This window comes from Neurospora tetrasperma (genome assembly GCF_000213175.1).
Source record: "Neurospora tetrasperma FGSC 2508 unplaced genomic scaffold NEUTE1scaffold_1, whole genome shotgun sequence".
NCBI classification, from domain to species: Eukaryota; Fungi; Ascomycota; class Sordariomycetes; order Sordariales; family Sordariaceae; genus Neurospora; species Neurospora tetrasperma.
This window is the reverse complement of record NW_009799099.1, coordinates 3,291,841-3,317,602: the sequence shown is the minus strand read 5'-3', so window position 1 is coordinate 3,317,602 and position 25,762 is coordinate 3,291,841. Positions and strand designations below refer to the sequence as shown.

Sequence of the window (25,762 nt, the reverse complement as noted above, 5' to 3'; positions counted from 1 at the left end):
TGTTCTCCAATTTCTCGCGCTAAAGTGACCAAAGCTGTCAGGATCACCCCTGCGATGCGAGCCTGTGACGCCAGCCGGCGGGGATTTCTACTGTTTGAGGTTGCCCTGGTCTGCCTGCCCCCGTTAGGTACCTCTGCACTACTTGTAGGTCGTGCCTAGCTCGCGACCTGTCACTGCGTCTCCCATCATTCCATTCCGCCCTTGCGACGACGGCTTCCTGCGATAGTCTCATCCACCAACACTGCGCTTCCACCACCCGCCTTATACCGTTCCCTTGTCGCAACCGCCTCCAACCATCACCATGTCCGCTGAGGAGATATCGAACCCGTTGGCCGAATCCGGCGTCACGATCTCGTCAGACAGCGAGCAGTATTCGGCGCCCGAATCCGCATCACCCCAATCTCCATCGTCCTCCTCCCCCGCCGTCGTTCTGTACCAGCCACCCACTGTCTGGTCGCTATTCCGCAGCGCCGTCATCAACCTATTCCTCCCCTTTGTCAATGGCATGATGTTGGGATTTGGCGAGCTCTTTGCCCACGAAGCTGCGTTCAGGTTGGGATGGAGCAATACCAAAGTAAGCGCCCACCCACATCTGCACTCGCTCAATCCATGGTCCCAAAAGCGCTCACCACATCATAGGTCTTCCCCGTCAGCAGGCGAGACGCGCGTCCTATCGGCCCCGGTGTCGAAGTGGTCGAGAGGCCGAGGCGGAGAGTGGACTTGGATGATCACTTGGATGACCTGACCAGCTTGGAGTGATGAGCGCGTTGTCTTCCGCGGGTCACCCAGCGCAACGACATAAAGCAACCACAGAACTGTCCGGCTGCAGGGCCGAAACTCGAACCAAATTCTTGATGAAACATCAAAGGGCGAGATAGACACTTAAACAGCGCTGCTAGCCAACGCAGCACAAGGGACTCCGTTCGGGTTCTGTGTGCAGTCACACTCCCTCATTACGACGGCGCCAAACTGAATCTTGGAGGGCATTCGTCTGACTGGAAACGAGCATTGGTCAGGATATCACAGGCGACATCTTGGAGCAGGACGAGGGGGGAAGAGAATTGAGCATCCAATTTACATACTGCTCTGGGCTGCATATAGCAAACACAGCAGACTGCTAGCAGGCGTCAGGGATACATGCTTTCCGGCAGCGACTGCAGCGCTAGGAGAAATAAAAACTATGGTAAAGTGTACAGTATTCAACGCTCCAACAACAGCAGAGTTTTCTGCTTCTGGTCTGCCCCTCAAGGTCAGGTACTTTCATACATATATATAGATACAGATACACTACCAATTGAGGACCGTGATGGCCAGGCAATGCCGCAATGAAGCTTGCTGGGCTTCCATGTACAAACGCCACATGGGCCGATTGCCGGCTGTCTAGGCTGTTGGGGCAGCTGTCAAGTAACCATTCATTGGGCTCTGCGGGCCGTTCCCTAACTGAAACCCAAGCAAAGGTGCGGGGCCTGGCCAGAGATCCGTGGACCCTTGCCGGGTTCCCGTCCTTTTCTGGGGAAAAAAAGTCGCGTCTGGTCGCCGGCGGCAGAGTCGAGTCCCACTTCATGCTTGACCCATTGGATTTGGAGGGTATCCAGTGTTTTTGTGACTGAAGTTATCTTGAACATTGAAGTCTCCCCAAAGTCACACCAGTGACCTCTTCAGTCAAGATGCTTCCCAGCCGAGGCCTCCTAAGGTCGACCCCAGCTTTGGGGCTCGCCAGAGCTGTAAGTCTTGTAATGTCTTTTTTCCTCTTTTTTTTCCCCCTCGGTCTTTTGTGCCAATCGAATGACACACTTCCCAATGCGCTGCGACTAACACCAGTCTCCTGCGCATAGTCCTTCAAGGCCCCTTCGTCGCGACAGTTCGGCACTGCTCTGCCTTCTTCTTTCCCCCAGGGCTCTCGCAGGATAGGAGGCCCTCTCGGCATCACAGCTACCGCTGCCGCTTCCCACCAGCTCCTCTCTTCTCTTCGTCAGGTCCGCTACGCTTCGACCGGTCCCGATGCCGCCGTCGCCGCCGATGCTGCTGCTGCCGCCGCCGCTCCCGCTTCCTCGCCCGTCGATGCTGTCGCCGCTACTCCCGTCGAGCTTACCGGCAGCGATCTTCTCAACCTCCCCGAACAGATCGGCTTCCTCAAGACCCTCGGCCTCGACTATGGCTGGGGTGTTACCTCGATGATGCAATGGCTTACCGAGCACGTCTACGTCTACTCCGGCCTCCCCTGGTGGGCCACTCTTGCTGCCGTCGCTGCCATCGTCAGAGTCGCCATCTTCAAGCCCTCTCTCGGCGCTTCGCAGGAGTCCCAGAAGATGCAGGATCTCAACAAGAACCCCAAATATGCCGCCATCATGGCCAAGGTGAAGGAGGCCTCCTTCGACACTACCAAGCAGAACGACCTCGTCAAGTATAGGCAAGATATGGCTCTCATGACCAAGAATGCCGGCATCAACTACTTCAAGGTCTTCATTCCCTTCATCCAAGTTCCTATCGGTTTCGGCATGTTCCGTCTCATTCGCGGAATGGCCACCCTTCCTGTCGAAAGCTTGGAGACTGGTGGCACCCTGTGGTTCCCCGACCTTACTGTTGCCGACCCTTACTTTGCTCTTCCCATTGCCAGTGCCTGCCTGTTTGTTGCCTCTATGAGGGTAAGCTGTTCCTGGTGCTACCATTTTTCAAGATGCATTGCTAATATAATGTACTCTTTGCCATAGAAACCCATCCCCTACATGGCCCCCCAGCAGGCGCGCATGATGAAGTCGATGGGTCTCGTCCTTGTCCCCGTCTCCATCTTCGCTACCGCGTGGCTTCCCGCTGCACTGCAGTGGTATTTCCTCGTCTCTGCGATCGGCCAGTACTTCCAGGCCAGCATTTTCCACCTTCCCGCCTTCCGCCGGTGGGTTGGTCTCCCCGAGCTCGTTCCCGGTGGCATGCGTGGGCCTTCCCCCTTCGCCAAGGCAGCGGCTCCTAGCAGCACCATTCAGTATGTTGCGCCTAGGACGATGGATACCACCGCGACGCCTGTCGACTCGGGCTCCATCCTTGGCGACATCAAGGACTCGAGCAACTTCGTAAAGGAGAAGCTTGAGGATTGGAAGAAGAAGAACGACAACACCAACATCCACTCGCGCGCCAAGGAGTATGAGGAGAGGAGAGCGTTGGAGGAACACGAGGCCTACCTTGCTCGTCTCGAGTTGAAGAAGCAGAAGCAGAAGGGGCGCAAGAACCATTAAAAGGGATATGAATTGCGGATGATGTCCAAGATCTTGACGATTCGTCGCTCGGAGCAACACATACGATTCTTGAGAAGCCGTGTTCCGAAGCCGGCGCCAAGCTCAAGTTCACTAATCATCTTGTACACCAGAGAGGTCTGTTTTTAGGACTCAGCCCTACCCATATTTGCTTCAGCGTACCCTGCAATGGCTGAACAAGCCACGCTTATGACTTCGACTGTACACTACCCCCTTTTGTACTATACAATCTAGACATGTCTGGTTGACTGGCGTTTTTTCTAGCAGCGGTAAAGTATATCACTTGTTCTTTGGGTTACCGCTTGATACCATACTAGACGATGATTTGGCAATACAACCGGCGTAGGCAGTGTATGCGTGCCTGTCGATCACAGGAGTAATGAAATGCAGAATACCATCCTGTGATGATACTCGCCAACCATACAGTAATTGCAGAAGTTGTAGATATCCTCCAACAAAGAATTAGTGTCTAATTGGTTGGACCCAGTCGCCATCGGAGAGGAACATCAAAGCTGAGCAGAGGGGGTTCGGTCCTGTTCGATGAGCACGCAATCCCGCCCGAAGGGCTTGGCTTGAGTGAGGGTTCTCTCCACGGATGGCGTCAACATGGGACTGGAAGAATGACATATGTTTTTGTCTACATCACTAAATCACAAGTCCAACTTATTCTATAAAGGCTGTCTTCCCCGACGGTAACACCAGTTTTATAGTTTTATCCGCCAACTTATAACGACAGCTCTACTCTCTTGATTCACTAGACGTGGCCGCCACAACGTCAAAATACATACCAGTCTCCATCGCCCCTTCAGAAGGCTCTTCACCATCAGAGACATACAAACCTCATCATCTACTCACTAATCCAGCAACCACAACTTTGACCATCAACCATCAAGATGCCCGTCACCAACGAAGAAATCGCCACCCGCTCTGTGGCTGCCTCGGCGTCTTACTACTCTACCTTTGACAAAGGCCACCTCGCTTTTCCGCCCGCAAAGAAATATATCTCGTCCTCACCTGCATGAACGCGCGAATCGATCCTGCTAGAGCCTTTGGGATCGAGTTGGTTGGGTAATGCGCATGTGATTAGGAATGTACGTTACGATATGCTAAGTTATGTTATCTTGTCTATTCCCCCAGGCTCACTTCTCTCAGTCACTTTAGTTCGGAGTTTATTTCAGAGATTCTGCCCAGTAACACCTACTGCCTCATTATTAAAAACAAATCACACTTGAAATGTCCTTCTACAGGTCAAGTCATGACTGATCCGAGAAAAAATAATAATAATAATCAGAAAATGAACAGGCCGGCGCATCAGACAAAGACGCTCTCCTTAGTATCGTCATCAGCCAGCAGCTCCTGGCCACAGAAGCCATTGTCATCGTCAAGCATACCGGGTGCGGCGGCATGTTGACGTGCAAGAATGAGGATGCTCATGGGGTTGTCGAGAGGAATCTTGGGTATGTATCTTGCTTTATCACATCCTTCTCTCTCTCTCTCTCTCTCTCTCTCTCTCTCTCTCTCTCTCTCCCCCCCTCTCTCTCCCTCTCTTTTCTCTCTTTTCTCTCTTTTAATAATTTTTCTAACCAAAAATTTCATTACATTTTTTCTTAACCATTTCTCTGATGCCGCAGCGTGCGATTTGGAAAAGGCCAAACTGACTAACTGGATACAAAAACAGTGCTGAAGCACGAAAGGAGCTTGAGGAAAGAAAGTTGGATTTCCTCCCTTTCCCTCAGCTAAAGCAGGCTATTCAGGACGATGTCGAGTTCCTGAGGGGGACCAAGTTGATGAAGAATGAGGTTCCTCTCAGTGGATGGGCGTATGATGTCGAGACGGGGAAGACGGTCAGAGTTGTTTAGTTTGCGAGCGGACGGTAACGCTGTTTGCTTTGGGATCTGAGATAGGGAGGTTGGGTAGGTTAGTATAAGCGTGGAAACACGGAATCAGATGGACGATGATTGATATTGGACACACGTTGCAGTAGTGAAGTAAACGTTAACGTGAATGATTAAAAATCGTGTCTATGACTGTGCCACGGCCTAGCCTAAACGCCTTGCTCCCTCTATCCGGTCTATCTAACAAATAAGAGAATAGAACTTTTCTGACACCAATTCTAAACTCTAAGTGATAATCTGAAATGCCCCGTGTCTATCTCAGTCCTCGTGGTGTCGTCAAGGAAACAAAACAAAACGTTTGTGCATGTAAAAACCAAGGTAACGTAAATGCCAGGTTGGGTATCTTTGTCATGATCAATAACAGGGATATGTCCCCTTCAGTCGTGTGCTTCTCTCGCGGTCCGGTATCAATTAGAAGGCCTCACGCCTGTTGTCCTCGCGTCTCGGTCTCTTATTCCGGGAACCGCCAGAAGAGCCGGGAGGGGCAGAATCGTCACGCGGCTTCTTGAAGCTACTGTTCCTGTCACCACCGGCACCACTAGGGCCACCACGTCCTCTACCGCCGAAGCCACCGCGGCCGCGGCCACCACCACGAGGAGCGCCTCCATTAGAACCATTGCCAAAGAAGGAAGTATCCAAATCGCGGGCAGCATCACGGCCAGTATCACGGCCAGCATCACGACCAGCATCACGACCACCACCGCGGGGGGCAGATTGGTTCGGCCTGTTGCCGCCATTCCGCTGTCCTCTTAGAGACGGGCCGGTATTCTTGATGAGGCCAGGAACACCCTTGAGGCCCATCTTGCCAATTGTAGACGCCTCAATGGCCGGGGGCTCCTCGCAGCCGAGGGAGAAGGCGTAGCGATTGGCGACCTGAACCATCTGGGCGGGGGTGATCTTCATCTTGCTGCGCATGGTGTTGACGAAGCCAAGATATGCAACGTAGGCTTGGGCCTTGACCTGATCGGGAACCTTGGCCAGTGACTGGCTGATGATCGAGGCCGAGTCGACGGCGGCCGCCTTGGGATGGTCCAGCTTGGACTGGGCCATGGGGAACTGGCGGTTGCGCTCCACAAACCAAAAATCTTCGGGGGTGATAATCATGACGGCGCGGCCACCTTTGCCGGCGCGACCGGTTCTTCCGACACGGTGAACGTACTGCTCGCTGTTGAGGGGAATTCCGACCTGGATGACAAGGTGGATATCGGGAAAGTCCAAGCCACGTCCAACCACGTCCGAGGCAAAGAGGATACCGCTGTCGGTGTTCTTGAACTCCTCGGTCGTCCTGGTGCGTTGCGCCTGGTTCATGCGCGATTGCATCTGCCACACAGGTAGCTTCGCGGGGGAAGCGCCGCCCGTGTGACCGAAAAGGGTGTACAACAGAGCGGCCTGTCTGGCGGTTGAGCAGAACACGACAGCCTTGAGCTTGGGGTTGTCATAGCGTTCAGCTGACAGAAGGTTGTGCAGAGTGGGGAGGACATCGTCAACTGAATCGACCTTCATGTATGACTGAGGGACGCTGTTGATGGTCGGGGCCTCGTTCTCGTCGACAGTGGAGATGTGAGCGTGCTTGGGAGCGAGAACGTGGTGCAGCACCTTGTGGATCGACGGAGGGAGCGTGGCACTGAAGCACATGCCCTGCCAGCCAGCCTGTTGCTTCTTAGGCAAGCTTGTGAGGATTTTGGTCAGGGCGGGCAAGAAGCCTTGATCAAGCATGCAGTCGGCCTCATCCAGGACCAAGCAGCGGAGGTTGTTGAACTTTTGCTTTACACGCTCGTCGGAAAGGTAGTCATCAAGACGTCCGGGGGTGGCCACGAGGATGGTGGGCTTGCCACGAAGGAACTTGCTGAGACTGGAGGCCTTGGCGCTACCACCAACGGCAAGATGGCACTCGAAGCGGGGATTGCACTGGCTGACCAGCTTCTCGCACTCATCCACGATCTGCTGGGCGAGCTCACGCGTGGGAGCCAGGATCAACAAGGCAACTTGGGAAGGGTCAAGGTCCTTGGCGTTCAAGAGCGTGTGCAGGGCGGGGAGAAGGAAGGCAATGGTCTTGCCGGTGCCGGTCTTGGCCTGGACGAGGCAGTCCTGGGTGAAGGAGCCCATGTTAAGGACCTTTTCCTGAACGGGCGTCATGTTTGCATAGCCCATGGCGTCGAGGGCCTTGAGCAGGCGGGCGTCAAGGCGGCCAGCCATATCGGCGTAAACACCCGGCATATCGGCGACGGGGGCGGGAGAGACTTGGGAAGCGGGAGCAACAGCAGCAGCCTCCTGGTGAGAGGGGCCAGAGGTCGAGAAAGAAGCTGAACGAGGAGTGAGGCGGTTGCGGTAAGCGAGCTGTTGAAGTGTCTGGCCAGTCGAGAGTCTGGCTGGAACGGTGGCAGAAGAGTGAAGCAGACGTGAGGTGAGAGGGTATGAGACAGGTTGGGACAAAGAGGCACCAAGGACGCGATTGGTTGATCGGGTAAGAAGGCGAGAGATGGAGGGACTGGCCTTCATCATAGAGTGAAAAGAGAACAATGAGGAAAGATGAGGATGAGGAAGGGCGATGTAGTGGTGAAAGGGAGAGACGAGTGGAAGAGAGCAGAGGTAGGTAAGACCCAAAAAGGGAAGGGAAGGACGTTTGCTGCCAAGCCACGTCGTCCCAAGTGAAAGTTTCGACAGGACCCTAGTGCCCGTACAGGGCAGTTATCATTGGCCCAAGCATCAACTAACAGTGGGCTTTTAGTTTACTGAGGCGAATGGGAGGGAATGGGGCGCTAAGACGGGGCTGTTCCAGACCTACAATTCAGGATGCCGTTACAGTGGGGTGGTGCGGCTGACACGTGCGAGAATGGAGCTGAACCTGAACCTAGAACCCACCCTTTCAATTTGCGCCTGCCACGGCTGAGGTGCCAAGCTCCTGTTCCTGAAAAGTGGGTCTAACCGTCCACTCTTTCCCAAAAATAGGAAAAAGAAAACAATGATTCCGTTGCGACAACAAAAGGAAGGACCACTACAGACGACATCTCTCTTTGTTCGACCTCTGGCCTCAGAGGTTTCCTTTCACTGCAGCATACTTACCCCCCATTGATCCTTCATCACACTCACTCTCGCAGGTGGTTCTTGGTCTGATTGATTGATGCTCAAACGCAAACTCGGGGTTAGGATCTCCAGCCACGGCTTCATGATGGGGGCCTCACTCTTCACACCTTTACGGTTTGCAAACGTGGACAGCATGGAACAGAGCTAAGAGCAAATTTTACACATTCTCGACTCTTTACCATTACAAGCCTTCTTCGATTGCCAGAAGCTTACAAATTCCCATCGTCTTTGGCACCAAGGGACCGGGATGCTGCCCTGCTCCGTTATTCTGTCAACAATGGGCTTGAGAACACCAAAGGCTCAACCCTGGATGGCTTTTGTCTGGTTCATCTACAAGGGGTTGAATGCTCTGTCTCATTGTCCTCGAACTCGACTCGGAAGTGGCTTCATTGTTCTCGTCATCTCTGACAATGGCTCCTTTGCTCGTCCCGCCCGGACGTGATCTACTCGACAGTCTGTCCTTGTTCGTCGACTATTGTGGTCGCCTCGATCAAGCCGATATCATGATTCTCTTTGGCCGTTATAAGCCTTTACCCCCGGCACCAAGTTAGAAGCCTTCAGTTGTTCACAGAACACAAAAGACAACCGAACCACAGGACGACCAAAAAAAACCGCGACATCAACACACAATGGCGACGTCTAATGCCGCTGATGGCATCCAGTTTGCCACTAGTTCGTCCATCATACCCAAAGACATAGACCCTGGTAAACATCATGTTGACCCTCATCTGGCAAATTTCGACTTGCGACAATATATCGACTTCAACATAAGCCCGGAAGATCTCCACAAATGCTGGCTGCCTCCTTACAATGGGCCCTGCAATGAAAACTGGGATGAATTCTACAATGCCTGGAAGCGGGTTCAAATTCCGTACCTCGACTGCAATGACTTTGGGGACACTCTCCAGACCATGTCCAACGATACTTGTATCGCCTATCAGCAACAGCATAACGGTCTTTGCAAGTTGCGTCACGCCTTCCGCAGACAGGGTGATGCCTACATAGCCCCTGAAGACTTTGATTACTGTCCTGGTACTGTGCTAAGCTCGCCGTCGAAAGAAGCCATTCATCACTTCGCGTATCGACTCATCTCGATGGTCCAAAAGCAAGAGCAAGCGGTTTTTGGCCAATTCGACGGTGGCGCCAAGGGAGGCAGTCCGGGAAAGTGGTGGATTGCCCCGCCGAATCAAAGCATTGAGCTTCCTTCAGTTGAAACGCCAGACAAGGCACAGCCTGATGGAGATGGCGACGGTTTCACTGAGCTCGGTGCATTGGATAAAGCTAGACTCGAAGCAGCGGACTACACCGTCCACTGGGTGTGCTACCAGAAATGCAAGAAAGGACCGTTGACTAATGATGATAAGAGCCAAGAGGGCACAGAGAACAGTCACTTAGCCGTCATTATTAGGGAGAGAGCTACCGGTCACACATGGTACTTCGACTCTCTTCATACACCAAAGGACGACGCTACGGTAGATCTCAACGAGAAGCACCAATCCGTTCTTTCTAGTCTTCACAAGTGGCTTAGCAAAAACAAAGATGACTTTTCCCCCGTCCTCGATGGAGGTCGCCACCGTCATGTACAGGTCATTCCTCAAGATTTACCCTGGACATGTGGCCTGCACGCCATTGCTCACGCCTTAGCCTTCCTTCGCTTTGGCCTCTTGGGCTGGCACGAGATTCCTACGTATGCGAGGGAAAAAACCGACAAGGCGAAGTTGACAAAGTTGAGACATGATATGATGAAGGCGATGGAGCTATCAATGGGATTTAGGCCACCTCCGCGCATGAATGCCAGTAACAAGATCCCACTCCCCGAACACTATGATCATGAGCTTGATCTCAGCACATTTCGCTTTCCTACGTACCCAAGTGTCGGTGTTGAGAAAAAAGATCTCCACAGTTACGACAACTTCCCTTTTAACTGGTCTTTTCCGGAGAAGCTCGATGACCAGTACGAAGAAACCCTCCGAGAAAGTTATCGGCGTGTACACGTCGAGTGTTATGATGGAGTCTCACTTGGGCATGGGAGCGTCGATCCCTTCTCTCGCAAGGCTTATTCAGATCTTCATAATGGGTTGTTGAAAATGAGGAATCACGACCTTCTCGAGGGTGAAGAGGTACATTTTCATGCAACAAGGTTGATGAAAATCATTCAAGATCAGGAGGGTGCAGCTTTGGGACCAGCCAAAGAAGACAACCAAGACTGGTGGCTAGCCCCGATTTTATACGCGATCAGATGTGAGAGAAACAAAGACACTGGCGAAAACTCGGCAAAAACCACATCCATCTTGCCACCGGAGATATTCAATGATAAGAACTTCAAGATAATGTGCGGAGATAGGTCCAATGATCGCGAACAGTTTGAAAGCGCCAAATACACTGTTCACTGGGTACATTACCACGATTCCCATCAGAACGACAAAGGAGTCTTTGAGCACTGGGCAGTCATAATCCGCGAAAAGGCCACAAATTTTGCATGGTACTTTGACTCTACGAAAGATGGTCGAAAACAGCGCAAAGATCGTGCAATTGATGCCTTCAACGAATGGCTAGTAAAGTGCAGAGAACCTAATTCCGACTTCCCAAAGGAAGTCACTCAGAGCTTCCTTGTCCCGGCTCCGCAGCAATCATCTGGATGGGAATGCGGCCTTCACGCTATCGCGCACTCAGTGGCCTTTATCCGCTTTGGTATTTTGGGCTGGCACGCACTTCCGCTTGAAGCAATTGCGCTTGAAGAGGGCTCTAAGGGAACTGGAGATCAGACTGCTGCTTCAGCCCCTTCAGATCGTTCAAAAAGGTTGTGTGAAACAATGATAGGCTCTTTACACGGCCTAATGGGAGTCTCTTTGCCACCCACCACTTCCAAAGATGATGGAAACGGGACTGCTGAGGCTGTTTCAACATCAAACAAGAATGCAAACTCAAACTCTGCTAATAAGACCAACGCGAGCTCTTCTAGAAACTCCAACCCAGACCGGTTCGGGAAATCTAACCAAGGAGGCTCTGCACGTAAACCTTCGAACGCCATGGCAAAATCCAGCCAGCCGCCCGGCGAAAATTCCGCCGTAACTGAGACCATTCCAAGACATCATGGGAATAAACATGCCGTGCCTCATCCCAATTTTTTTAACAAGGTCCAACATGAGAAACAACGCTCAGAATTTCGGTTTCCTACCTATCCATCCATACCTTTACGGGCAGAGTATGTCCGTTCAGTCAATGAGGAGCCGTTCAACGCCAAAATGAAGCTCGACAAGGTTTATGCCTATTCTCAGGTGTCTACACACAAATCGCCATCTTGCGATCGTGTCATACTCAATCAGTCTCCCTACGCCGAACAAGCCTTTGCAGATATTAACGACGCTTTACTGAATTCGCGCCATGGTGACTGGCTCGATGGGAAAGGGATGTATCATTTAGCTAGTCGACTCATTACGTATGTCCAGAAGGAAGAGTCTGTCATTCCACCTCCCCCATTGGGACCTTTTGAGAATGGACATTGGTGGATCGCGCCACATCCCTTTATAATCGATGTCCCCGACCCGGATGATGACTCGAATCTGCAACCAGCGCGAACATTCTCGGACGTAGACCAAAGTGTCTGGGGTTTTGACAGCTCCGATTTTGGAGAGGTTGAAGAGCGGCTGTTCAACCAAGCCCGCTACACGGTTCACTTTATTCACCATCCTACCCATTGGACAGTAATCGTCCGGGAAGCCGAAACCGGTCACCTGTGGCACTTTGACTCCCTGGCCCGTGGCTTGCGGAGGTTCAGAAGAGCTATCGATGCTTTTGAAGATTGGCTTCGTCGGTGTAACAAACCGATTCCCGCAACGAGTCAGGCATTCCAGGTTCCCGTCACACTGCAAACCCGAAATTGGGAGTGCAGCTTGCATGCCATTGCGAATGCCATGGCAATGCTCCGCTTCGGCATTCTTGGATGGGACAAGTTGCCGTGTCTCGCCCTGGAGACCGATCCGGATCCGGTTGGTCCGGCTGGTAGCGTGACCGCGGACAACCTCACAGAGATAATGAAGCGATCTTTACATGGCATCTTCGGCCTCATGCTGGATGAAGATATTCCCAATGTCGCCGAAAGAATGAAGCAAGAGAATGCTGACGAGGCACTATTGATGGAAATGCAGGATGATTCCATAATGAACCGGGCCAACATGTCGTTCGATGCAGTGATCAACTCAGTGACAAATAACCCGAGTGAGTTGGAAATTCTGAATCAGCAGGAGCGAAAGGCGCGAGAGGCACGGGAGAAGAATAGAAAAGAACAGAAGGAGAAGTACGACAGGGAGATGAAGGAGCGGAACCTGAGGGCGCGAGAGGAACATGAACAGAAACAGAAACAGGAACAGGCGCAGGAGCAGGAGAAGGAGAAGGAGAGGGAGAAGGAGAGGGAGAGGGAGAGGGAGAGGGAGAGGGAGCTCGAGAAGGAGAGGGAGAAGGAGAGGGAGAAGGAGAGGGAGAAGGAGAGGGAGAAGGAGAGGGAGCTCGAGAAGGAGAAGGAGAAGGAGCAGGAGAAGGAGCGCGAGAAGGAGAACCAGCAGCAAGGGACTTCCAACTCTCTTAAACGTGGAGCGGCAAATGACCATGATGATGAGCCGTCTGGTCGATTAAGCAAGAGGTCCAAGCATACCGCTGAAGACAACCCCACGGAGAATCCCGCTCTGAGCCCCAACAACAAGAGAAAGACACCGCCACCAGACATCGAGCCAAAGCCTGCTAAACGAGCCAAGGGGGAGCCGCCTACGAGATCGAGTGAGAGGCAACGACAAGCCGCCGAAAAGGCAGAGGCTGCTCAGGAGGCAGAGGCTGCTCAGAAGGCAGAGGCTGCTCAGGAGGCAGAGGCTGCTCAGGAGGCAGAGGCTGCTCAGGAGGCAGAGGCTGCTCAGAAGGCAGAGGCTGCTCAGGAGGCAGAGGCTGCTCAGGAAGTAGAAGCTGCTGAGGAGTCAGATGATGACGTTGAGGAGCTTACTTGGAGGGAGTCCAGGAGGGCCAGATTTAGAGCGATGCTCAAGGCCGATCTGATAGAAGAGTGCAAAAGAAGGCTAATTGCTGGACCTGGTGACGAGCATAGAACCCTCACCTATAGGGCTGAAAAAACCGTCGAAGGTCTCATCGACGCGTTGATGTGGTACGATGAACCCGAGGGTTACGAGGAAGATCTCGAAGAAAAGGGTTGGGAGGAGTTGAAGGAAATGTGTAAGACAACGTACAAGTTGTATTACAGCGGGAAAAAAGCGGATGTTATGAGAGACAGGTTGAGGTGGTTCTATGCCGAGCAACAACGGCATGTTCAGGCGCTTATTGAGCAGGAAGAAATACCTCCTAATTGGAAAGAGCAGGACGAGGCGGAGGACGAGACGGAGGATGAGGATGAGGATGAGGATGAGGATGAGGATGAGGATGAGGATGAGGATGAGGATGAGGATGAGGATGAGGATGAGGATGAGGATGAGGATGAGGATGAGGATGAGGATGAGGATGAGGATGAGGATGAGGATGAGGAGGAGGTTTCTGAGGAACCGTGAATTAAGGATCAGTGAACCTGATAGAGGTGGTACTACTTTGGTTGGAGTTTGGCTACGATCACGGCGGGTTTGGTTTTTGTATACATTGGTTTGGCTCGTGTTAAAGGCGTTTTGGTTAGGTACGGCTTGTTTTGGTAGTTTACTATTTGTGTTTTAAGAATTTCCCCGCTGTGTTGTTATCCGTCTCATTTGTGCTTGAAGATGACATGTCTACAGGGATTGATTTGGTCTGGCCGGTAAATGGCCATGATCTTGGGATTGAAAGAATATACCATGCCAAGTGGAGATTAGTCAGGGTTGATAAGATTCTGATCAAGAATATAGAGACATGATAATCTGAACAGCACGAGTGTACAGTTGCTTGGTGACATCAAAACACAATCTTGAGGTGGCATTTGATAGAGAGGGGGTTGTAATTTGCCTCGTATGCCTTGTGCTCTTATTCTCCGAAAGTGTACGACTCTGTCCTATGATCTCCTATATGTGAATAGTAAGTATGCAATATTGGCGGAATTGTCGTTGGCCAGCTGCCCGGCTGGTCAGCCATCCTGTTCCATCTGGCCGCACAACTGACGGTGACAGTCCCTGGGGACATGCAGAGTGTACCTGAACATCCGGCCTCGACATTATTTGACGAGATCTCAAAACTATCGCATATACTACAACGTCAAATTGGATGGTACGGGGACCGCCGTCGACACAACCGAAACTCCAGACATTGACGCATACATGTACGAACCAAGACGTCCGCATCAGTTGAATATGCAGCAGGATCAGTAACATGAGCATCGCCTTTGAATGCAGCGAGAGGTATGGAAAAACAAAAGAACAACAACTGGCAATAAGTATGAGAAGAAGAAGAAGGCCGGATCGACGAGTAGAAAAGAAAAGGTTGAGATTGTTCGGGGAGAAAGAGCAAAAGAAAGAACGGACGCCGAAACACCAGAGAACGGTGTCATATGAATGAGAAGACGAAAAAAATGTAAAAAGAGAGGCGCGTTTGGGAACGCCGGGAATTGAGCCCGACGTGGGGGTCGAACCCACAACCTTGAGATTAAGAGTCTCACGCTCTACCGATTGAGCTAGCCGGGCGGTTATTTGGTTAACCGCCATTTGTTGTAGGTCGAATGTGGAAAAGGTGTTATAACACGTGTGGTTTTGGGTCATTTTTCATCTGTTTTGTGTGCGGGTGTGAAAAAAAAAAGATTTTGTTGCGATGAACTGGGACGGGATTCCACTTGCCGGACATGCATGCCCCTGTCGTTGATAGTGGGTCAGATTTATGGGGATCCTAGGTACCTCTAGGTAAGGTCGTGCAGGCAGATCATGACAGGGACGGTTCGGACCGCTGGGGTTGGGGAACTAACAGCGCTAGAACCCGCTGATGTACATACGCTGAAGACCACTGGTACTGGAGGGCGAACCTCTCAAACACAAGAACGTCCAACCTCCATCCCGTCGCATTTCCATCCATCCCATCTTCCACTTCAACATCACGGATGAACGCATACTCCTTTCCGAGTCAGGCAGAGAATGCTCGCTCAATCTCACACTACGAAGTTTACACTGCTGTATCATTCATTATCGGATGTAGCTCACCTGCCTACTTGATTTGGATAATACCAATGGGGCTGACGCTCGAAAAGGACGCTAGATCCATAGCTCACGAGGCCTCTCGGCGGGACCGATCCCATTCTGCAGTTCAGCTTCGTGCTAGTGATTCAGCTCATGCAAGGTATATCAATTGAGAACGTGATAGATTTCTGATCCAACGCCTATACGCCAATGTGCTTCTACCAAGGCTTCTTACTCTTTTTCCACCAAGAGTTAATGGCATAGCTGCCCCAGTTCGTTGATCGAGGCCTCTGGCTCTGATCCCATCCATTCGAGCCACGACCTTGACATCAACCTACAAGAAGGGCAGATCGAGGCAAGATCAGCTGGCCACAAGGCTGTCTGATTTATACACTATCGAATATGGCTTTGGAGACGTGGATATGGCGTCTATTGATAAAAGTTGTGAGGGAAGAAGGAGGAAGTAAAATCACTACAAAAGTCGGTATATCCCCAGGGTCTTGTTCACTTCCCAAACAACAAAGACTTGCGAAAGTCAGATACACGTCACCCGTCAACTTCCTTTTTCCCTGGATCCCTTCTTTTCTGGCACCCATACACACCCAACATGACTCAGCTACAAACCGACATCCCCCGAGACATCAACTTCCTCCCACCCGGCGGCGGCGACAGCCTACGCATCGCCTACGCTAGGCACCTCCTATCGAAATCCCTGACCGAGGAGCACGCCAAAAAGCACGGATGGTCCAAAAGAGAAGGCCGCGGCCTCAAGCCCATCTTCAGCCCTATCCCTTCTTCCCTAGATGATCTCAAAGAGAGGGACGGTCTTTTTTCGGACGATCCAAACTCCTCGGTGTTCAAGGGCAAGATCTGCATTGTGGGCGCTGGTGTGGCTGGTTTGCTCACTGCGTTGATGCTCAAGATAGGTGGAATCTATAACTTTGATGTGGTCGAGGCGTCGGATAGGGTCGGTGGACGACTGTATACCCATTGGTTCTCGGATAAGGAGAACCCGGATTCGGAGCATGACTATTATGATATCGGTGCGATGAGGATTCCGGAGATCAAGACTATGCAGTCGTATGTGGTTCTCTTGCTATCTCCTCCGGCCCCCATTGCAAAGCCACTGACAGTTTCTATAGTGCACTTGATCTCATCAAGTATCTCAAACTTGACGACAAGTTGGTGGACTATAACTACGTAGAGCCCACAAAGGAAGACATTGTTCCACACACGTGGTGGTACAAGAACGAAAAGCCAGAGTAAGGATTCCGCTAATGTCTCGCTCCGACAGTGGAATACTTTGACCATGATAGACAGTCGAATTGACACTAGAACCCAATAGTTGTAAGAAGTTTGATGACGCCATCGCAAGTGTCATACAGAGCTTCACTCAGGCTCCAAGCAAGGCTTTCGAGGAGTACATGCGCGGAAACAACGACTATTACTCGACCCGCGCTTGGCTAATGCTTGAAGCTGATCCTAAGTAAGCATTGAAGGGGGAAAGATAGAACCTACCTGAATGGGCACTAAACTAACCATGTCGCTACCAGACTAACGTACGAGGAGACTGCAATGAGTGAGGCATCCGAAACGTCTACCGGTCTCTTCGACCAAGCCTTCATCGAGACCATCTTCGACTACTGCGACTTCGCTCAAGCCAGAAATGTCAAGTGGAAGCGCCTTGAAGGCGGCATGAGCCAGGTTACCGACCGCATGAAGGAACTCATCGAGAAATCCGACTGGCCCGTAAAGGGGGCCCCCGGGATCAAGGTCACCACCTCCCGCCCCGTAACCGTCATGTCCGAAACTGCCGACGGCTCCGCCATCAGCGTAACCACCACCTGTCCCAAGGGACAGTCTCCATCCACAACCGACTATAGCGCAGTCTTCTCCACCACCGCCATGGCCCCCCTCCGGCGCATTGACATCGAAGGCCTGCACCTCCCCGACAAGATCCTGACCGGCATCCGCTCGCTCAGCTACGACCGCGCAACCAAAGTGGCCATTAAGTTCGCCTCGCCATGGTGGACTCTGGTAGGCGATGTCTCGTCCACAGACCTGCCCATCTCCAAGGTCGTCTACCCGTCCTGGAACGACGGACCCGATAAGCCGGCCGTGCTGATGGTCTCATACTCCTGGGCGCAGGACGCTACCCGCATGGGCGCCTTGGTGCCGGATTACACCAAAACCTTGCCCTCCAAAAACGACGAGGTCGTGTCCGTCTGTCTCAACGCTTTAGTGAAGCTGTTCTCCAAGGCCGATCCCAAGACCATGGCCGCCAATGTCCCGAAGCCCATCACGCTCGAATTCCTCCGGTCGCAATACGTCACCCACCATGCCTTCGCCTGGTCTCACGACCCTTGGCAGGGAGGCGCCTTTGCGCTCTTCGGACCGGGCCAGTTCAAGGACGTGTACCCGGATTTCCATAAGGTGTATTGCAATGGCAAGTTCTTCATGAGCGGTGAGGCGTTGAGCACCCATCATGCTTGGATCAGCGGGGCGGTGGACAGTGCCTATATGAGCTTCGTGTTATTTACGACAGTGTATAAGCTAAAGGAACAGATGGTGGAAGTTAAGGAGAGTAATCTGGTAGGCGCAAGAGGAGAGAATCCGGAAGAAATTGATGAGTTCTTGTTGAGGTGGGCGGCGAAGTTGAGCGAAGGAGTTGAGGTTGAGGGGGATCAAAATCGGGGCAGTGAACATAGGAACTATGGACCTGGTGAGGAGAAAGGGGGACTGGATGATGACTGGTGCGATTGTTGCTGAAACGTACCTATAGATAGCTGTGAAGGTTAGCTGATGTTATCAGGTGGTTCATCAATCAGCACGAAGTTGATGATCATGGTATCCTGCCTCTTTTGTGTAGGCCAAGAATAGCGGGGCAGTTACGATAGCTCATTTTTTTTCACCTCGCTGTCGTGATCGTATGGACAATCTCGATCTACTACTTCCTTTGACTGTCTGTCAGTGTAGATCATGGTTCTTAGTGTAAAGATTGCGGCAAAGCATGCGGCAGTTCATCCGGAGTGTCAAAATGAGTTCTTGTTCAGGAAAGTGGTGATGTCATCACTGGCCCCACTTTTATAGCTGTACCTGGAGCTAACGTCACGACCTGATGATCGAGGATGTTCCCCCTCAGTCTCGACCGGTGTAGCACAGTAGTGACGTTAACGAACTCTCGTTGAGGAAACATCAAAAAGTCGATTACTACCTCCTTACGCATTTTTCCCTTTTCTAATTTCTCCCTCTTTTAATCTCCAACCTCCAAATCATCTCAGGATTCCCTCACCAGATACCAACACACTAACAATCACTACCACTTACACCACCACCAACCACCTACCGACAAGAAACAAAACCACAACAAACACCACAAGGCAACATGCAGTCCATCCTCCAAAAAGCCACCGGCATTGGCCCCAAGCCTGTCCAGCCCACCGACCTCAACGGCCGCGTAGCCGTCGTGACTGGCGGCGCCTTCGGCATCGGCTTTGAAGTTTCTCGCGCCCTCGCCAATGCCGGCTGCCGTGTTATCATGGTGAACCGCAAGGAAGAGCAAGGCGATGATGCCAAAGCAACCATCACCGCCGAGACCCCCGGCGCAGTCGTTGAATGGCGCGAATGCGACATGGGCAACCTCTCACAGGTTCGCTCCGTCTTCTCGGAACTGCGCGAGCAGCTCGACCGGCTCGATTTCCTGGTTCTGTCGGCGGGCATCAACACGAACCAGTACGGACTGGACGCGGACGGGATCGATCGGCACTTTGGTGTGAACTACTTGGGGCAATATTATGTGGTCAATCAGCTGTACCCGGTGCTGAAGAAGACGAGCAAGTTGCCGAATACTCCCGCGCCGAGGGTGGTGTTTGAGGCGAGCGAGATGCATCGGGCGGCGCCGAGCGCGGTGCATTTTGCTAGTCTCGATGAGATCAATAACCCGGAATTGGGACCGACGGAGTTGTACGGGAGGACCAAGCTGGCGATGATTCTGTTTGCCAAGTACGGGCTGGCGGAGAAGGTGATTAAGAAGAACGGGGACAACATCTATGCGGCTTCGGTGCATCCTGGTGCAGTAAGTTTCTTCCTTCTCTCACATCACGAACATCGCCTCTGTTGATTTCGGCTTGCTAACGTGGGATACAATAACAGGTCAACACCGCCATGCAACAACAATGGAAGGACGCCTACCCCGGCATCACCGGCAAACTTCTCACATGGGCCACACTGGCCTCTGGCCGTGATGTGAAGCAGGGGTCTTATAGTGCCTTGTGGGCGCTTACTGACCCCAAGATCGAGGAACAGAACTTGAACGGATGGTACTTCAGTGACCCTGACCAGCCTGGCAAGGAGACTTCCCAAGCTTCCGACCCCGTTCTGGGTCAGGCTCTCTGGGATCTGAGCGAGCGCATTATAAAGGATAAGCTTGGCGAGGATGCTTTGGTCGACTGGTACTCTGCTTAGAGTACACGTCAAAGGGGAGGATGAAGAGTGATCACTTTCTTGTAACGACGACATGACTTAGAGATTACCTGCCTTAACTCGATAGCAAGCAAACAAGCATTTGAGTTTACAACATTTGATCTTTTCGCCGTTTTTGTAATCACAATGTCTAGATAGGAAATCACTGGCCCTATTATGGTCAGTGACGACATTTTGGGTCGGATGAAGTGAAGCCCTTTGGGTTGGCTCGTCTCTCATGGAAGGCAATCTTTACAAATGTCGAAATTGTTTCTTTTGGACCCATCGTGCTGTACTATCAAAGCTGGTATGGGTTTGCAATATCTGATGTAAGTCTCTAGTGATCCCAATCAATCAAATTCTTCCCATCAGACTTTTTAGTCATTGTTCATATGCTATGTTTCTTGTGTAATCTCTCCCAAAGCCTATCCTCCATAACTCCCATGCCGAAATGTGCAAGCCATGTCGTCGTAATCATTATAGCAAACTTCGAACGAATCCCAACCGATTAGGACCCCTCTTTGGTCTCGGACATAAGTCTCTCGTTCTTGTCGGCGATCGACTGAATCGTGGCGGCAGTCGATCCCTTGGGGGGACGGTGACCAAGAAGACGTGCCTGTATGGAAGCATAAACCGATTAGAATTGCTACCGCAGCGGTGATGGTATGGTGCTGGTTCATTGGAAAGGGGAAAAAAAACATACCTCGGCGCTCTCGACAGCAGCTGCATCCTCTTTGGTGACCTCGTTGACGGGCTTGTGAGACACCTCGCTGGCCACCTCAATAAAGTGCTCCTGCTTGGCCTTCAAGCTCTGCGCCGTCGCGGCAACTCCGCCCGCAATAGGTCCACGACCGTCCGTCAGCTCAGCCTCCGTCTTAGCGATCTTTGAAACCTCATCGGTGGTGATGGGGTGGCCCTCAACAGCACGCTGCTGAAGCTCCTCACGCGAGGGAAGTTGCTGTTGCTCGGTGGTGCTCATGTTGGTGTCTGGTGATTGATCGCTGCTGTAGCCGTAGCTGGTTGTGCGCGTGAAGCTGCTGTGTTGTGGATGACTGGCGTCACACTCACGGTCGTTATTGGTGTCTGTGAAACCTTCTATGTCTGAGTCGGCAGTGTACGCTTGTGTTGCGGTGCTGGGGTTGCGAGATAGAGGTGGTGGTGGTGGAAGATTGGAAGTTGCTGGGTGGGTGGGAGATGAAATAGTCTCGTCTGGGGACCAGTGGTAAATGAAGTCGGCGTGGTGTACTGTGGCTTGAAGGAGAGGAGATCGTATTATTAAGTTTGATCTGGTTGTTCTGGCCTCGGTGAGTGGCACGGATGGGCTCTTTCCATCTCACGAAGTGGACAAACGGGCTGGGGTTGACCGGCTGTCAAAATTCCCAGAGAAGTGACGCTAACAGATTTGGCCAAGAGTTTGCAGGGTATCTGTTAGTGGATGACTGAACTAATGGTCACAACCAAACTATTTGGGAATTTCCTTCCCGTTTGGCGTCAATTGCCTTGATGACGTCTGAATCGGCGATGAGTACCCTGATCTGATGCGATTGCCCTTGCCTGCGGGGATTTTCTGGAAGCTGTTGAGCCACTGATCTTGCAGTTGTTTGTTGATCACTTTCCCTGCTGGTCGGTTGGCGACTTCTCCCAAACCCAACGCAACACGCAATCCGTCACTGAATATCACCGCACGGGTTTCAAACGAGAAAGGAACGGACCGGATCTTGGCCCGAATGTTTCATACCATGGACAGACACTAACAGGAAGGCGCCGTAGGCAATGAACCGCGGCCCCGAATGTTCTGCTCCGTGCCGTGCAAGCCGGGAAAGGGGGAGCGGGATGGGGTCTTGGCGTTCCGGTTTACACTACCTCATTGCCACCGTGTGAGATAGAAGAACAGTCACTGCCATTCAACCGCACCTACCTATGTCTTTTCTTTCACAAAGGACTGATGAAAGGAAGGAATAAAGAGAATCTGATTGCATTCATTCCGTCGTTTCTGAACTTCACTTCTGGTGGGTAGGTGTAACAAACATGACATAATACTTTTACGGTGTTGTTGACTTCTCCATATGCCTTGAAACCCTCCTTGACTTTCTTGACTCCTTAACCTCCCAGGCCCAGAACGAACCTTGTTGAGTAGCAGAAATGATTTAGTCCATGGACTCTCCAAGATCTTGCAGCTTCTTGCGATCCTTCTCCTTGGCCTTCTCCGACACGTTGGGGTTATTGATCGCTGCCTTCAGTCCGCGGATGCTATGCGACACATACTTGTCAGCTACCGTACATCTCGATTTTCTGACTTTGTTTGTTGGGTGGATGGGGACTGACACGTTTCCTCTGTCCTTTCCTTCAAGATTTGCAGACGTGGATGACTCGGTTTTGGAGCTGGTGGAAGCATTATGAGAACCCGTCGACTTGCTACGACCCTTCTTGGCAGTAGACGACGAAGAACCAAGCTTGCTCGAGGAAAAATCTTCGAGAACTTCCTCCTCTGCAATATCTGCGCTAGACCCTTCAGGCATGTGAGTTCCGAACTCGCTTTCCAAAATCTCGCGATCGCGCTGCTTGGCCTGCTCGGATACGCGCGGATTGTTGATGGCAGCCTTGAGGCCGCGCTCACGGTTTCCAGGGTCCATCTTTGTTAGGTGATCGGTGGTAGTAGCTATCGGTCTGGCGTACAACAGTGGAAAAAAGGGCTTCAGATTCAAGGGGGAAAGGCTCCTAAGCATCAGATGGCAGCGATGATGAATCGGACTGTCCTGTCTTCGTACCAGTCAAGAGCTGCTTCAGTGGTGGAAGATGCAGGAGCAAACAGGATTATGCGCGCATACTCTGGCGCTTCTTGGTTCTTTCAAGCACTTTCTCTCATGCAGGGCCCTTTTTTCCTCTTCTTTTTACTTATCATACTGTAATGTACTCTTCCGCAGTGACGGGCGTTTGACGTTATGCTCCCCTCGCTTTCCGGAAAAGACTCCGTGCTTGCGCGGGGCCAGTGCACCAACTTGACATCACATGCCTGTCAAATGTCTAAAGAACATCAGATGACCATCTGGAGATACGTTCCTTCACTCCCTCGTTAGTCAGTCTCCGTTAACTAACTTTTCCAAAGCTGCTGTGGGAAGCCCCTTGCAATTTGGTCTGGTCTGCTTCATCAACTTCCCGATTCATCTCTGTCATATTGTTTCAGGATGTACCCAGAACTAAGCCACAGAAAGAAAAACCAGGTCCAACGTGTTCCTTACAGTTTGCTGTGTAGATTCTGGTGCTTTCGAGAACCCCATCTTTCTCATAACCCGAAAGGCCATGTCTCATCAAACTCAAGTGGCCCAGGAGGTTGATGAACCTCCAATGCACCTACCTCCTCAGTCTCGTCAAAGTAAACAATGCCATCAAGCTGCTCAGGCAATACGGCAAACGAGTAATGTGACTGTCGCTCCGTCGCGGGAGCGTAGATCACTCCAATGAACCTCTCCAGTCTTTTCTCCATCAAAGCTTCCCTCAACGCCCTGTCGCAGTGCTTAGTCCTCAGGTCTAAAACAAAGTTCTTAATACCGGTATCATGCATCAGTCTCTCATAACTGTTGGGCAAAGCTGGTTTGACATGCATAACACTCATGTCTCCGTCCCAACGTTTGGCGGCGGCAACCTTACCCGTGTATCCCAAGCAGCCGATGGCCAAAGCCTTCTTACCATAAGCCTCCTTGCACAGCTGTCCCACGTTGAGTTCATCCGAAGACCAGCCCATGCTCGTAGCGCGGGCATCTCCAATGTGGCTGTTGTGCGCCCATACAATCGCCTTTGAGTAGGAGCCGCGATGGTCGAGAATGCGCTGGAGAGTTTGGAACATGTGTGTATCGCGGAGATTCCAGGATTCATCGCGTGCGTAATACATGGCTTTGTAGTAGTGTTCGGCGTCTGGTGAGTGTCAAGTCAGTAACAGATCTAGTACCCGCAACCGCAAGAAGAACTGACCTTTTACCAATCTCGCATTCTGCTCTCCTCCATGAAATTCCTCTCCATCCCACTTTGCCCGTTCGTACTCGAGCCTTTTACTCAGCATATTCTGCAGCACCTGTACCACATCCTCCTCATAACCTTTGAACCCCTTTCCCGAGGATACCAGTGTCTCCAGCCCGTATTCGTGCGGATCTTCAGACCAGTCAAGCAGCCTAGAGTAGCACCGTTTGGCGGTCTCCGCCATGTCCTTGTCCACCTGTTCCAAATAAGCAATGACGGCGCGCATGGATGCGCCCATGCTGTACAGATCCAGCCCGTAGAATCCAGTAGCCTCCTTCTTCATGTCTTTCCCTTTGTTCCAACACCTCAGCCACTCGACAAAGTCGTGCGTTTCCTTGTTCCGCCACATCCACCGTGGGAACCGCATGAAGCTCGGTTCTCTCCCTGCGCGCCGCGCTTCGGCTTCGGACTCGATCGTTGCTCGTGGGCCCGGCCCTGGACGCCGACGGACATATCGGTCAGTGGACTCGGCGTCGGGCCAATCGGCTTCGCACGCGATTATATTGTAGCCATGGTGTTCGATCATGTAGCGTGTGAGCGCGGCGCGGAACGCGTAGAACTCGGAAGTGCCGTGAGACGCATCGCCAATTAGCAATACCTTGGCGGAGCTGAAGGAGTCAAAGTATCGAAAAATGTCCTTCTTGGGGTCGTCTAGGGCTTCGGGGAGCGAGGGAAAAGGATGGACATGTCTTCGGAGAAGCTCAAGTGGTGATGCGGGAGGCTGAGGTGTCGACTGTCTGGAGAAGTGCATGGGAGTATGGCTCCGGCTGAGGCTCTCGACTCCGTCCAGGTGTAAGTGCGCGGCGGCGCTGTCAGTGATTGAGTACATCCTGTCCCTGAATTTGTGCATTCTTTGTGGTAAGTGGTTGCTTTGATGTGTAGGTGAAAAAGGGATGTGATGACAAGATAGTTGGTGGTATAGAGTTCGAGCACGTAGAGGCGGCGACAGGGAAATTCTCTCGAAATTCATTTTCATTTTCCTTCAAGCAGGGGCAAAACTGCCTACCTAACTAACTACGGATGAGAAGGGATCCCCTAATGTTAGTCCCAGGATACCCAGTCCATGGCGAAAACCACCGCGGGGGAAGTTCTCATGACTTGGGACGATGAGAAGCAAATGAACTCTGTGACGACAACATGACGCTCATTGACCACATAGCCATGTGAGTAAGCCATAGGTTCCCGCGAGGGAGGCGTTCGATTCCAGTAAACCCGAAGACCTTGACATAATGATGTGGAGATGTTCGAAGAAATTAGGACGCCTCGGCTACGATGAAGCAATGGACCGTATGCGAAGGGGGATGGATGGAGACCCACGAACTCTTCCCGCGAGCCTTCTTTGGCTTACAACGGTATTTCGTGACATGTATTGTAAGAGTTGTTACCGACTCTTCTTAATGCTTGATTGCACAGCCGTTTTAAATAGGACATAGATTAGCTGCTTGGCCAATGTTTCACAGCTCTTGAATGATTTGAATTCTTTTGGACGTTTGGGAATCCGGACGTTTCGTGGCCGGGACAATCAGACGGTAATTGCAAGGCATGACCAAGTCGACGTCGTGGGATATCGAGGTGTCCATGGAAGTACATACCTACTGCACAGATGCCATGAGGGGGAGGCTTGAGAAAAGCATGAAATCGGGACGTACTGGTGGCACAGGGGCAGGAAGGAAGGAAGTAATGGAACGGAACGGGAAAGATTTTCATGGGACCTTCCTCCAGAGTCTCGGGTATGGTACCTGCCCGAGCTTCCTTCACCAGCAAGGTTCTCACGCACGCCCAAGACTGCATCAATGAGTCTAGACTTGCTTGCATGCTACCATGTTATTTCCTAACTTGGCAATGTCAACCCGAGGAAAATCGAAAATGGCGTAAAACGAACTCATGCCTTTCAATTCACAAAAGCGACCAATACAGACGACCAGCTGCAGTTGTTCTT

The 25,762-nt window shown here is 51.8% G+C and overlaps 10 protein-coding genes across 10 annotated transcripts; 6 read left to right on the top strand and 4 right to left on the bottom strand.

Annotated features, from left to right (window-relative positions):
• Positions 1-181: 181 nt before the first annotated feature.
• Positions 182-1,315, top strand: NEUTE1DRAFT_76627 (uncharacterized protein; the record flags this gene model as incomplete). The annotated part of the gene is made up of 2 exons (XM_009849830.1): positions 182-574; positions 640-1,315. The coding sequence occupies 2 exons, from the start codon at positions 302-304 to the stop codon at positions 757-759; spliced, it is 393 nt and encodes a 130-aa protein (XP_009848132.1).
• A 274-nt stretch (positions 1,316-1,589) lies between these two features.
• On the top strand, positions 1,590-3,657 carry NEUTE1DRAFT_57946 (mitochondrial export translocase Oxa1; the record flags this gene model as incomplete). Its single annotated transcript, XM_009849027.1, has 3 exons — positions 1,590-1,724; positions 1,836-2,645; positions 2,712-3,657. 3 exons carry the CDS (start codon positions 1,668-1,670, stop codon positions 3,228-3,230), a joined length of 1,386 nt encoding a protein of 461 aa, XP_009847329.1.
• Positions 3,658-4,141: 484 nt separating this feature from the next.
• On the top strand, positions 4,142-5,107 carry NEUTE1DRAFT_107537 (uncharacterized protein; the record flags this gene model as incomplete). Its single annotated transcript, XM_009849829.1, has 4 exons — positions 4,142-4,254; positions 4,336-4,339; positions 4,551-4,705; positions 4,927-5,107. 4 exons carry the CDS (start codon positions 4,142-4,144, stop codon positions 5,105-5,107), a joined length of 453 nt encoding a protein of 150 aa, XP_009848131.1.
• Positions 5,108-5,554: 447 nt separating this feature from the next.
• Positions 5,555-7,642, bottom strand: NEUTE1DRAFT_35647 (uncharacterized protein; the record flags this gene model as incomplete). Its single annotated transcript, XM_009848812.1, has 2 exons — positions 5,555-6,131; positions 6,186-7,642. 2 exons carry the CDS (start codon positions 7,640-7,642, stop codon positions 5,555-5,557), a joined length of 2,034 nt encoding a protein of 677 aa, XP_009847114.1.
• A 1,214-nt stretch (positions 7,643-8,856) lies between these two features.
• NEUTE1DRAFT_76620 (uncharacterized protein) lies at positions 8,857-13,773 on the top strand (the record flags this gene model as incomplete). The annotated part of the gene is made up of 1 exon (XM_009849828.1): positions 8,857-13,773. The coding sequence occupies one exon, from the start codon at positions 8,857-8,859 to the stop codon at positions 13,771-13,773; it is 4,917 nt and encodes a 1,638-aa protein (XP_009848130.1).
• Positions 13,774-15,955: 2,182 nt separating this feature from the next.
• NEUTE1DRAFT_37393 (uncharacterized protein) lies at positions 15,956-18,117 on the top strand (the record flags this gene model as incomplete). Its single annotated transcript, XM_009848887.1, has 4 exons — positions 15,956-16,428; positions 16,491-16,610; positions 16,694-16,834; positions 16,902-18,117. The coding sequence occupies 4 exons, from the start codon at positions 15,956-15,958 to the stop codon at positions 18,115-18,117; spliced, it is 1,950 nt and encodes a 649-aa protein (XP_009847189.1).
• A 489-nt stretch (positions 18,118-18,606) lies between these two features.
• Positions 18,607-19,925, top strand: NEUTE1DRAFT_76618 (uncharacterized protein; the record flags this gene model as incomplete). Its single annotated transcript, XM_009849827.1, has 2 exons — positions 18,607-19,423; positions 19,501-19,925. 2 exons carry the CDS (start codon positions 18,734-18,736, stop codon positions 19,810-19,812), a joined length of 1,002 nt encoding a protein of 333 aa, XP_009848129.1.
• Positions 19,926-20,317: 392 nt separating this feature from the next.
• On the bottom strand, positions 20,318-20,788 carry NEUTE1DRAFT_36441 (uncharacterized protein; the record flags this gene model as incomplete). Its single annotated transcript, XM_009848853.1, has 2 exons — positions 20,318-20,425; positions 20,513-20,788. The coding sequence occupies 2 exons, from the start codon at positions 20,786-20,788 to the stop codon at positions 20,318-20,320; spliced, it is 384 nt and encodes a 127-aa protein (XP_009847155.1).
• A 1,168-nt stretch (positions 20,789-21,956) lies between these two features.
• Positions 21,957-22,442, bottom strand: NEUTE1DRAFT_98122 (uncharacterized protein; the record flags this gene model as incomplete). Its single annotated transcript, XM_009849826.1, has 1 exon — positions 21,957-22,442. One exon carries the CDS (start codon positions 22,440-22,442, stop codon positions 21,957-21,959), a length of 486 nt encoding a protein of 161 aa, XP_009848128.1.
• Positions 22,443-23,092: 650 nt separating this feature from the next.
• On the bottom strand, positions 23,093-24,574 carry NEUTE1DRAFT_36062 (uncharacterized protein; the record flags this gene model as incomplete). The annotated part of the gene is made up of 2 exons (XM_009848831.1): positions 23,093-23,721; positions 23,779-24,574. The coding sequence occupies 2 exons, from the start codon at positions 24,572-24,574 to the stop codon at positions 23,093-23,095; spliced, it is 1,425 nt and encodes a 474-aa protein (XP_009847133.1).
• Positions 24,575-25,762: the final 1,188 nt, after the last annotated feature.